The sequence below is a fragment of the Carassius gibelio genome, chromosome B24 (assembly GCF_023724105.1).
Source record: "Carassius gibelio isolate Cgi1373 ecotype wild population from Czech Republic chromosome B24, carGib1.2-hapl.c, whole genome shotgun sequence".
Classification (NCBI taxonomy): domain Eukaryota; kingdom Metazoa; phylum Chordata; class Actinopteri; order Cypriniformes; family Cyprinidae; genus Carassius; species Carassius gibelio.
Window position 1 is genome coordinate 3,181,323 of NC_068419.1, and position 13,852 is coordinate 3,195,174.

General features: G+C 34.3%; 1 protein-coding gene across 1 annotated transcript; it reads right to left on the minus strand.

Annotated features, from left to right (window-relative positions):
* Positions 1–631: 631 nt before the first annotated feature.
* On the minus strand, positions 632–13,190 carry rhot2 (ras homolog family member T2). The gene is made up of 19 exons (XM_052596227.1): positions 13,019–13,190; positions 11,410–11,468; positions 11,248–11,329; positions 11,131–11,174; positions 10,299–10,352; positions 10,164–10,216; positions 9,971–10,079; positions 8,603–8,704; positions 8,391–8,489; positions 6,823–6,931; positions 6,621–6,741; positions 6,458–6,542; positions 6,229–6,374; positions 4,701–4,801; positions 4,481–4,611; positions 3,800–3,880; positions 3,603–3,725; positions 3,001–3,200; positions 632–2,775 (listed from the first exon to the last, which is right to left on the minus strand). The coding sequence occupies exons 1-19, from the start codon at positions 13,053–13,055 to the stop codon at positions 2,658–2,660; spliced, it is 1,854 nt and encodes a 617-aa protein (XP_052452187.1). The 5' UTR covers positions 13,056–13,190; the 3' UTR covers positions 632–2,657.
* Positions 13,191–13,852: the final 662 nt, after the last annotated feature.

Genomic DNA, 13,852 nt, shown 5'->3' on the forward strand with positions numbered 1-13,852 from the left:
TTACTCTACAAAGTCAGATTTGTAGCTTTAGATGCTCTGTAAAAAAAAAATAATAAATAAAAAATAAAATAAAATTATGCTGGAGAACTCGATTATGGCATTTTAAAAACAAATCCCTAAATTTCCAATAATTATCGTAATTCAACTGGTTATGCTAATTATTGTAAATATGTATTAAACTAAAAAGAATGCAAGCATTTTCACAAGCAGTCTGACTTTTTGACCCCATTACAGTACACATATTTAATCCTTTATGTTAAAACATGTACCTTCATTATTTGTCAACTTTCCAAAACTCACTTCAAGCATCTCTGATCTGCTCTATATATATTGCATAATGCTCCTGAAACATGACACTGTTTCCAGTCTGAACCGTAAGGAGATACAGGTTCACCAACACAAGAGGGCCTGCTCCAAACCTCCAGGACCTGACACATTCATGCATTAAAACTCAACTTATCTTACAGAAGTATATGAATTGGCTAAATAATGGGATAACCTAACCTATCAGAATAACACAATGTGTATTGTATGATGGATCCCACAGATAATCAGCTGCTTAGGTTTAATCATGTGATCAAGCGAATTGCACTACATTTTCAGCATGCTGATAGAGCACAGTAAACAAAAATCACCAGAAAAAAAGCTAGTTTATTACAAAATATTTCTATTAGAACATACAGGCTTCAATCCAAGCATCTCATTTGATGTTGAAACTGGAAGACTGAGGGTGATGAGACATGGGCCAGGGGGATTTTAGGGCAAGTTAATACTGGCCATTAATACTGAACAAAACATAGGAATTATGAAAATTAAACCAGGAAATTAGGACCGCCACAGTTTAATTTTCCTTTTTGAAGGAGTATCTTCACATGCAAATTCAACGTGAATGAGCAAGAAAGACCTCAGCCCTGAAACTGGCTTTAGGGTTTGCTTTTAGGCTGAAATAAAAGTTAACATGCTCACAATGTTTTCAAGATAAATCAAGTTCGGACAATATTATAAATACAGTAATCCAGGCCATCCTTAACTTTCCATCCTGACCATATCAGTCCATTATAATGGTTGAAGTAACTGTATTCAAACTGGTTATCTGGTTTTTGTAACTATACAGGAGGGCTCTAAATACCATCAGAGCAATTAATCTTACTAAAATATTATTTAAAATACACTTTTTAACACCATCCATCCTTACTGCAATTTTAAACAATCAGAAATCATTCATCTCTACAATCAATATAGGCGAACAGAAAAGCAAGATTCTGCAAGTTTCGGTCCAGTTGAACTATTCTCAAAATCATCAATGGGTTTTGCCTTGGCTGTCTTTAAAAAGTAACACATACATTTATTTGTCAGTCGTGGTCCAAACATATAAATGTCAATCTGTGGAATATGAAATGGAAATGAATGGGGACCGATGCTTATTTTGCTTTAATTCGGCCAATTTAGAAGATGCACTTAAATGCTTTCGGCTGAAATCTGTAGCATTCAACTAAAATTGAAGGGAATTGGTCACTCAAATGAAAAATCTGCTGAAAATGTACTTATCCTCAGTTCTTTATCAGTACAGATTTGAAGAAACGTAGCATTGCATCACTTGCTCACCAATGGGTCCTCTGCAGTGAATGGGTGCCGTCAGAATAAGAGTCCAAACAGCTGATAAAAACATCACAATAATCCACAACTAATGCATGCTTGTATATCATTAATATATTTTTGCTTTCTTTTGTGAAAAACAAATCTCGTCTGAATCATGAGAGAAATATGTATAGTTTAAACACTGTTTACAGTCCAAAAGAGGTCTAATGAAATATGTGGGTGGATTTTGATGAGAGGACAACAGAGAATAGACTTCTTCATTGGAGGAAGCGTTATAATAGATTATGGACTCATATTTCGGCCAGAAATAATGGTTCCCAGATTTATTACGAACATACAGCTTTTTGTTTCACAAGATGTTAACTGATGGACTGGAGTGGTGTGGATTATCATGACGTTTTTATCAACTATTTGGACTCTCATTCTGACGGCACCCATTCACTTCAGAGCATCCATTAATGAGCGATGCTAGATTTTTGCCAAATATACAGAACATCTTGGGATGGCCTGAGTTGGAGTCAGTTGTCAGTTAATGAAATACTCCTTTAATTTCTATTTAACCCAGAACATTTTGAGAGGGGGAATGATAAATTACATTTAAGTGCATTTCCTATACTATGTTTTTGAGGTAAAACTCAAAAACCGACCTCGACGTTGAGTTGCCTTTGAACACACACTTCAGAAACAGAATATGAATTCACATGGAATATATTTACGATCCACACTGACTTCCCAAGCTATTCTATACAATCCGAAACGTAACCTTTGAAATCATTTCTTGATATTGTTCCCCTCAAAACATGATGAAAAAAATGTCAGATGTCAGTCAAACAGTAAGATCGGGAACTTTTTGTAATAAAAGCCAAGCATGTGCAATACATTAGTCCAGCTGAGAAGAAACAAACAAACATCTGCTTAATTGTGTTATCGTCACTGTAACTAGTAGAGCTTCATGCCCTTGTTAAGCCACAGTGACTCAGTAAGGCCAAGACAGAGCGCAGGAAACGAGTGAGTGTGTGTTTATCTGCATGTATTGTGAGAGAACGCGAGTGTCTGCATCATTTGTGTCGACTGAAGGCTCTGTACAGAGCGAAGCCCAGCATGGCAGCTATTGTGGTTCCCAGAGTCACACGCAGCCAGAAAGACGTGCTGCTCATGTCTGATCCGTTCAGGTGCCTGCAGACAGGAAGAGAGTTTAAATACACTCAGTATTGCTGATGACCTTGGTGACACACATCCAGCCAAGCAGGCTAATTTTAGTCTGGCATCTGCAAATCTTTGAAGTCAACAGGCAACGTTTCTAACCCATTTTATTCAACAGAAATATTGACTAGTGCCATGTGATATTCAATGAAAAAAGTAAGTCATTTTTTGTAAACACTGTAAAATATATGTACTTACGGGTACATGGCAGCCCAGGTGAGCTTGCTGTAAATGTGTGTGTGAGTGTGTGTGAGCAGCGTGGAGAATCGGAGAGGTGAAGGCAGCCGATGTTTATAACAGAACTCAGACGGGCTCATCCCATGATGCTGTTTCACTTCTATAAGATCAGCTTTGGAGCCCACAACCACACACGGGATCCCACTGTCCATGTAGTGCTGCTACAGAGCAACAGAACACAAATACACTTCACTGAAAGTCATAGTTTAGCTTGTCCACTACTGACATTTCTGCATTTGTTCAATGTAAAAAAAATTAAATACAGTAAAAACAGTCATATAATTTTTATATATTTAAATTGCATCACAGAAAAAAAGCTGCACTGTTTTCCATGAGTTAAGTCAACTTAAGCCTAACTAAAAGTGCATGAATTTCAGGAGAAATAAATAACTCGCATCATATATTATTCACTGACAGATATCAGGTTGTGCGAGGTCATTATGGTTTATTAAATCAGAGGGATGATCCAATCTTAATGTGGTTAATGAGTGAGGCGTGTGTCAGAGTTTGTCACACATTACTCCAGAACTAAAGCATCCTGTGCATGTGTGGAGGTTTCGTACCTTATAAATACTAGCGCAGTAGTTGAAGGAGTCCGGGTCGCTGACATCATACATGAGACACGCCACATCACACGCTGCGTCTGCTGCTTTTAGAAACTCTGTTTCCACGTCCACTTCCTCCAGCTGCGAGGAGTAACACACACGTCAGCCGAGAGCCGATAAACTAGGCTTTGTGTAAAGTTTGAGATGGCACTTACGATGAGGTACTTGTCCTGATTGGCTATTGAGACTGTGTTGATGGCGTATATTGTGGGGGGACCAGGGTCACGCTCGTTTCTCTGAAAATACACAAAATAGATCATATTTGGTAGATCTAACCAAGACTATTGGGAGTGCAAAGTACATAAATATGACGTGGACAGAATATAAACTGTGGTTAGATACCAGAGGTAAAGCATGAATACCTCTTTCTAGATTAAAACACAAGCACTATTTTGTAACCATATCAATATTACTCCTATCGTTTTATTTTTTATGTTTCATTGTACAATAATAATAATAAAAAATATGATTGTTTATGATAAAGACTTACTTTTTTCATTGCATTCATAAAAATGTCAGACAGAAATTTATATATATTTAATTATTTAATATATTTTAATTGTATTTTATTTACAGAGTTAATAAAAATCTAACTGGTATATAAAAATATATAGAAATACAAATATATTAAGCATTAAATATGTTCGGATTGTCTCTAATTAAACTGCATTTTTTATAGTGTTCATATAAATCTATAAAAATATCTAAATATTTGAAATACTATACATGTTTCTGATTGGATCTGATTTGAAGGTAGTTTGTTCTGTTTGGCTTTATGTCGTATTCTGGAAAGTAAAATTACAAACAGTGGTTTTTCTTTCAAATCATTCGCTCACCTCAGTGCTTCGCTGCAGAAAAGCTTGGAGGAAGTCGGTCTTTCCTGTCCCGCGTGGACCGATCACTTTGCAGAGGAACACGGTGCGCTGGGTTTGTTTCTTCTCCAGATCCAATGCCTTTTCTCTTGTTACTAACATGCACAGAGAAAAAGACTCTTCAGAATCCATCTGATCAAACACATGTGGGGTTTAAAGCAGGACTGTGAGAGGATCTCATTACCGGTGATGGCCGAGGTCTGGGACTCTCGCTCCATTAGAATGGGATACCCGAGGTGACCGAGATGCTCCAAACACCGGTGGACATCCAAATAAGCGGATAACCTGCGGTTTATTCAAGAACACATCAAATATAAAATCATAACTACCAAACTGGGTGAGTGTAATGATGATATTCCAATTAATTTAAGTGAATCGTAAACATACTGCGCAACATGTGACAAAAACATGACTCAAGAAGTGAGTCAGAATTATACAGAACAACCCATGCAGCATGATTCACAAACAAACGACTCGTACTGATCCTTTTTAGTGAATCACAATTATACAGCACAACATGTGTAGTATTAGAACTGCACAATTAATCTAATTTTTACTCGCTATTACAATTATGGATGCCATTGTAATCTTTCAAAGTGGCAATTAATCATTCAAAGTCCTCTTATGTTATTGTGCATGCTTAAGATGCGTTTTTTCATTCTACATATCATCTTAAGGGTTTTCCCCCATTATTTTAATTTTAGTTTTAGTATAACATTATAAAACCATATTTTACTTTTTTATAATTTGTAGAAACCAATCCCATGTATATTTGACATTTTAGGCTTAATACTACAGAAAAGCACTAAAGGTTTTTCAGTTAAGAGTGTTTTCAGCTTGTTTATTTTCATATAAAAATAAAGCACGCAGTTGCATCAAACAATGGTTTAAACATCATTCAATGTAAATTGTGAGAATCGTAATTAATAATCGCGATTACAATTTCAAGGGAATAATCGACGATTATGATTTTTGTCATAATCAAGTGGCCCTATGTAGTATGATTCAATTGCATTGACAATTATGAAGTTTTTTTTTTTTGTGAATCGTAAACATATGACACAACCAGTGTCTAATTCATGAAAAATGACTCGTACGAAGCAGTACTTTCTAGTTAATCATAAACAAACACTGCAGTGCTACCAGTGTTGTCTGATTCACAAGTAAATTATTGTTATGAACTGATTCTTTTAAGTGAATCATAAACATATAGTGCAATCAATGCAGCCTGATTCACAAACAAATGACTCTTATGAACTGATTCTTTTAAGCATACAGAGTGCAACCAGCATGGTCCAATTCACATTACTCTAACTCTTATTAACAGGTTTTAATACAATCATAAATTAAACACTGTAGTCTGACTCACAATAAAATGACTCCTATGAAGCCGCTGTAGCCCGAATCGCAAACAAATGACTAACTTTTTTTTTTTGAGTCCATCACAAACACACAGAGCAACCAGTCTCTGATTCACAAACAAATGACTCATTCGATCGAGTCATTTTAATGAATCATTCTAATGAGTTGCTGCATGATTCAATCCGTTGATTCACTGAAAGAATTCAACAACAGCAGTACTTCCAGTGATCCAATATATTAAACTAATCAAATCATAGTTGAATCAATGTATATTACCAGAATATCATTATCAGAAACCAAATTGATTGTTTTTGATGCATTAATGAGAACAATGATCTATTTTGACTCACATCCACTGGCAGAAGAACCCGTGCTGTGAGATGTAGTTGTCGTCTGATAAGGAGACGTTACTGTACACCTCCGGGCCCCAGGGCATGTAGGGTAAAACACTAAACAGATTCTTCAGCTCAGCGGGGGAGAGCGCTGAATCCTTATCCTGCAGGAGGAGAGTCGCAACCATCAGCCGGACGGACCTCTAATCACGCAAAGTTGATTAGAGGATCAGATGTGAGAGCTCACCTCGTCGTACTTATCAAACAGCTTCTGGAGGAACTGATGACCCAGATGATTCAGCTCTGTCGAGCAACCCACCGATACTCGTAACCTGAAACACACACATACTGGTCACTTCAATATTGGATTTTGTTCATGCACTCACATGCTCTCACATGCACAGACGTACGGTGGATAGAGGTAGTCATCGGTCAACTCGAGCGTGTCATCGTAGCCGAATTTACGCAGGATGGTCCAGGTGGTTTCATGACGTCCCCTCTGGATAAAGAGAGTGTTCAAGAACAAGAAACCTATGGAAAACACACAAACACGTGTGTGAGAGTGAGTGAGTGAGCATCAGTAATTATGAATACATGTGTAAAGTGTGTTACCGTTGAGAGTGAGTCCGTTGTCCTGGACTCCATCACTGGTGTTCTTCCACACCACTGTCTTCACGTCCTCTAGAGCCTGAGGAGCCAGTGGGTTCCCGAAACATAATTTCTACAAACACAAACATTTTCATACAAATCAATAGGATATTTATGCATATTATTTGAATATATTTACTTAGTGTTTAATTATAAGCAATTAACGACTCTTCACATGACAATCGGTTTGGAGAATGAATGACATTAAGTACCGTAACTATAATGTATCAATTTGATAACTATGAGGGTATTTTTTTTAATGGTATATATATATATATATATATATATATATATATATATATATATATATATATATATATATATATATAGAGAGAGAGAGAGAGAGAGAGAGAGAGATAGATAGATAGAGAGAGAGAGAGAGAAACAGATATAACAAACCTACTGAAAGTGTTAAAAACTAAGGAATTTAAAAAGTAAAAATGTTAACCTAAACTATATTTAAAAAAATTATTACATTTTTTAATTAAAAAAATTACATTCAGAAATGTTACCTAAAATAAAAAAAAATTTACATAAAAAAAAAAAAATCATGTTCAAAAGTTCAAAAATGTTTAAAAGTACAATTTCAGATTTTTTTTTTTAAATCAGAAAATGACAAACGTTCCCTTTGCAATTAACCAACAAAATAAGTTTAGATTCAAAAAAACTCAAAAAAAAAAAAAAACTCAAACCTAATTAGAAATATTACAAATGTAAGAAAATTAACTAAGAAAAAATCTACTGTATATTTGAAAATAATGACTATAAATGAAAACTGAAAATCTTAAAATAAAAACTAATTTAAATAGTACATAAATAAAACAAAAATATCACTTAAAGACAACAAAACAGCACAAAACTAAATTCTTTGATTTAATAAACCCATTTAAAGCTCTTAATAAAGGGCTCAGTAGTTTGTTTATGATTTAACAGTATGTGAGCGACCTCGGCTGTATTCATGGAGAGAGTTAGTTAAGTTAAAGTTTTCTAATTTGATCTTGGATAGGACTGTAAACTATTTCAGATTTCCACCATTGCTGGATGTTCATATTTGTCTGAAGACAAGATTTTGAGTCTGTCTTTCATAGGAAATTTCGCTGCGGATAAATCCAAGCATTGGCTCCTGCAGTGAAAACTGAACTATAATGAGGAATCTTTCTGATGGTTCACCACAAAGCCAGCTGAAACACGATCTTCAGTCTCTGACATCTGCAGAAATTGGGATTTATGATAGAAAACTTTCTCTAATACTTCAAAGTTGTTTGTGGTAATCATTTGTTTCTCATTAGATCCATGATTATGAATGTTTTTTTAATATGTCAGCAAGGAAAACAACAAAAGTGTGCTTGACTTAGTACATTAAAATCAACTTTTATATTTTCCAGATGGGGTTTAATCCGCAATCTGAAGGGACGAATACTCTTTGATTTATTTATTTTTTTGTCTAAAGTGAAAAACCTGCTTGGTATGCCTGATTATATTTGTTGGTGGATAACTTTGTTCTGAAGTTACTGATTCTCTTGTTTGCTCACCTGAAAGCAGTTGAGTTCAGCGTCACTGAGGATGTGATCATTATCCTGATCAGAGATACTGAAGATCCGACTCAGAGCTCGAACACACTGCGGCTTCAGCTGCACAACACACACACCGACATTCAGACTTCTTCTATAAACTCATAAGATGAAGCCTGGCAGACATGTAGCTCTGTGTGTGTGTGTGTGTGTGTGTGTGTGTGTGTGTGTACCTGCTTGTCTTCAGGGTCGTAGAGCGGAGCAGTCGGGTGCAGAACGGCCTTCTGGGCGTAATAAAAGAGCTCAGAAATATTCTTCAGATTCTTTGCTGAGCACTGCACACACAAATACATCATCATATATATTATATTATGCATTCATAAACAGTATTTTTGGCCAAAGATGCCATCTAGGTAGAAAGCAGACTAGGTTATAAGAAAAAAAAAACATTACTTTTTTTTTTTATATTCAATACAGCATCAGTAACCATTAACACAATTGGAGTTTCAATCTGGACAAACCGCAACATTCACAAAGCAAACCATCCTCTCCAGTTTGCTAAATTAACTTGATATAATAACATTTGTATTCTTCATTTAGAAATAGAATTCTTAAAGGTACAGCTGCAAAAACAGTGTCAGGTCAGAGAGCGGCTGAAAAATGGTCATGAAAAACGTCTATATTTCATTTCCTATAGCGAGGAATCTTGTTTCTTCTGCTCATCAAGCCTGCATTTATTTGATCAAAAATACAGAAAAAACTGTAATATTGTGAAATATTATCACAACTTAAAATAATAGTTTTCTATTTGAATATACTTAAAAAAAATTATTTATTAATGTGATGCAAAGCTGAATTTTCAGCATCATTCCTCCAGCCTTCAGTGTCACATGTAACATCAGTCGATCACATGATCATTTAGAAATCATTCTAATATTCTGATTTATTATGAGTGTTGGAAACAGTTCTGCTGTCTAATATATTTGATCAATAAAAGGTTCAAAAGAACTGCATTTATTATAAAAAAAAAAATTCTAATAATATATTTTCTTTACTATCACTTTTTATCAATTTAACACATCCTTGTTGAATAACAGTATTGATTTTACTGAAAAAAAATAAAGAAAAAATTACTGACCCCAAATTACTGACCAGTAGTGTATACTGTTATTAAAAAAAATATATATATATATATATTTTTTTTTACTTTTTATTCATCAAAATATCCTAAAAAAGTATCACGTTCTGAAAAAATATTAAGCAGCAGAACTGTTTTCAACTTTGATAATGAATCATCATACTAGAATGATTTCTAAAAGATCATGTGATAATGATCCTAAAAATTCAGCTTTGCATCACAGAAATAAATTATAATTAAAAGTATAATAAATTTAAAAACAATTATTTTAAATTGTAATAATATATCACAATATTGAAAACATTTCTGTATTTTTGATCAAAAAAATGCAGGCTTGATGAGCAGAAGAAACTTCTTTCAAAAACATTAAAAATAGTAATGTTTCCAAACTTTTGGTCTGTACTGTATGTGAAATATATGTGTGAATTGTGTCATTTGAGTTTGTGTGGAGAGCGGTTCGAACCTCTACACAGGTCTCAATCTCTGAAAACTGGTTCATGATTGGCAGGATAGTTTCCATGGAGCTGCCGGAGCGCAGGTCGGACTTGTTGCCCACAAGGATGATGGGAATCCTACGGCAACGAAAAGAGACATTTTTTATGGAACTCCTAAAAAATGCAGATGCACTGACGTAAGAACAGAAATCAAGAACATACTTGTTTCCTTTCTCAGCACCACCGTTCACCAGCGGGATCCACTTAGTCCTGATCTGAGAGAACAAACCGGATCAAATCAGTTCAGGGAAAATAAATAAAGAGACTAAATAATACAGATAATGTTCAATTGATAACCTTGTCAATGGTTTCCTCTTGTGTGACATCATAAACCACACACACAACATTGGCCTAAAAATGAGAAAACAATCATTTCAAATTCATGTAATAATCACACACACACACATTTATTTAATCAAAAATAAATTAAAAATAGTAATATTTATGTTTATATTAAATACATAGTGAAATTTTACTGATTCGATGCTCAATAAATAATTCTTTATTTTTACTATAAATGTTGAAAATTACTATAAATGTTTTTGTTTAATAATATTCTTGTGGAAACGGTCATACACAACCATTAAAACATAATAATAAAAATAATCATTATTTAACTAAACAAAATATTTTCCTCAGAAGCGACGCATTAAAGTGATGAAAAGTGACAGTAACAACATTTATCATGTTGCCAGACGTTTCTATTTCAAATAAATGCAGTTCTTTCGAACTTTCTATTCGTCAAAGAATCCTGAAAAAAACAAGGCATCACGGTTTCCATAAAAATATGAAGCAGCACAACAATGTTTTCAACACTTATAATAATCAGAAATGTATCTTGAGCAGCAAATCATCATGTTAGAATAATTTCTGAAGATCATGTGACACTGAAGACTGGAGTAATGATGCTGAAAATACAGCTTCGGTCACAACAATAAATTACATTTCAAAATATATTCATATATAATACACTTGTTTTACATTTGAATAATATTTTACTGTTATTATTGTATTTTTGTCAAATTAATGCAGTTGTGGTTACAGCTGGTTAGGACAAAAACTATTAATATCATGAAAAAGACGTGATTTAATGTTTGTTATACACAGACAAGATCAGGAGGATCCTCACCTTCACGATTTCCTCCCGCAAAACTTCATCAGACTGTTCACTTTCTGTAGAGAGATAATAAGTGTTAATAAAATACTACAGGGAACATATTATATCATTCGACGCACGCACACACACCTGAATAGTCGACTATATGTGTGGGCACTTTCTCAGGCGTGACGTCGGCTGGTATGGTGATCTCTTCTGCTCGGAGAGGAACCTGACGACACAAACACATCACGAGCGTCATCTTACTGCATCAGAGAAACACACACCAGAGAGGCTCATGGGTAAACTCACCTTCTCGGGAAACTCCTCTCCAACCAGAGACATGATGAGAGAGGTCTTTCCCACTTTGGCTACAGGGAAACAAAGGATGGGAAAATATGAAATCTCAATAAAAACGTTCCCAGAGTTTATATGACTCCAGCCACTGCTGTGATTTCGAGTGTTTCCAATCCTTCATACGTGATGTATCGGGGTAAAACTCTACTTCTGTAACTTCCATAATTGTTGTTATAAATCTATCATGGTTTGCACAAAAATATGTAGCGGCACAGCTACATTTTCTACGACGGCGTTTTAGTGTCACGTTGAATTTTTTTTCTCTAAGATTACGAGATTAAAGTCGTACAATTTTGAGAATAAAACTGAAATATTACGTGAATAAAGTCTAAATGTTTTGAGAATAAAGTCGTAATACTACGAGAATAAAGTTGAAATAATATGAGATTAAAGTTGAAATATTAAGAGAGTAAAGTCGAAATAATACAAGAACAAAGTCTAAATATTTCGTGTAAAAAGCCGAAATATTATGAGAATAAAGTCGAAATGTTTTGAGAATAAAGTAAACATTTTTCCTGAATACATTTTCACATATTTGGGATTTTCACAAAGAAAACTGTTTAATTTATTGAATTGTTTCACATAAATACATCGATCTGATCATTAAAGAACTTTAAAAACACATTATTGTAAGACACATAATTTAATGTAATATGACTTTATTCTCTAAGTATTTTGACTTTATTCTCGAAACGTTAAAACTTTATTTTTGTATTATTTTGACTATACTCTTAATATATCAACTTTAATCTCAGACTTTAATTTTTCTTCAACGTGGCACTAAAAGACCGTCATAGTTTTCAACATTGATAATATTATTAAATGTTTCTTGAGCAGCAAATCAGCATATCAGTTTCTGAAGGATATATTTCCATCCACAGTATTGTTATCAGAGTTTCTCTGTGAATACGTGCATTGTGTCACAGGTGCTGCAGGATCTGTTTACTCTTCAGCTTCTTTTGATGTTTGACTAGGCACAAACTCCACACCTTGATAGTTACCATGCCAACACCTTCATTATTAATCACTGGCCGAACAATCAATGAACAGATTTCCCCATTCATATACTAACACACACACAAATATTATATATATATAACTACATGAAATAAATCTAAGCAAAATTACTAACAAAACCTTCATGCAAAACAAATAATAAAGTGGCAAATAAATATACTACCGTCTACTAAATACAGTGCACATGAAAGTGTGTAATGAGTTTTAATATGCATTTATCTGAATATGTATCACCTGCAAATATCTACTAAATAAAGCAGGTGTTTAATTAACCGATATTTACTGTCTAATTACATTTTGAACTGTCATTGGCCTGTTTAAACAACATGCTAAATATATAATGAAGTACATGTTCGTGAGTTCTGATTTAACATACAAAACTTATAAATAGAGCACTAAATGAGTCGATAATTCTAGAGATCAGCGCGTTTACTTCAAATCATTTCTACAGCAGTTCAAGGTGAGGTTTAGCGCTCTCTAATCATGCTAACTTTCATTAAACTCTCACGTTTAATTCCCTTGATATTTAAGAGAAGCAATATCTTACGTTCCCCCAACATCAGAATCCGGACATCGCGTTTCATTTCAACCCGCTCTCTATTGAACTTTCGGTAAACTTCAAATTCAATTCAAAGCTCGGTGCTGCTAGTTTCTGGCTAGCCCCATTACATCCAAAGAAACTGTCACCGCTACAGACTTCCGGTTGGAGCCCAAATGGAGCGCCCTCTACCGTTCATTTCCTTCGCTTTTTCTTTGTTTTTATTTATTTATGGTCTACTTATTTATGGTCTATTTATGGTCTACTTTCCCATTATAAATACATTATACATATAAATAAATATATTTCTAAAAATAAATAAACAGTTATGCTAATAAAGCTTTTTTGACTCTTGACTCTTACAAAAAGGGGGGTTAAATAATGATTACCTTGGATATATTGCTCAGTGTTTTTAAGAAATTTGTGGAAAATACATAGTAATTCCACTAAAAGCATTTAAATACAACAGTTCATATAGTAAAAGGTTCAAATATAAAATATCTATATTTATATAGATAGATAGATATAGATAGATGGATTGATGGATGGATGGATGCATAGATAGATGGATGGAAGGATAGATGGATGGATGGATAGATAGATGGATGGATGGATGGAAGGATAGATGGATGGACAGATAGATAGATAGATAGATAGATAGATAGATAGATAGATAGATAGATAGATAGATAGATAGAAGGATGGATGGATGGACGGAGGGACGGAGAGACAGACAGATAGATAGAAGGATGGATGGACACAGACGGACAGACAGACGGACGGACAGACAGACAGACAGACAGACAGACAGATAGATAGATAGATAGATAGATAGATAGATAG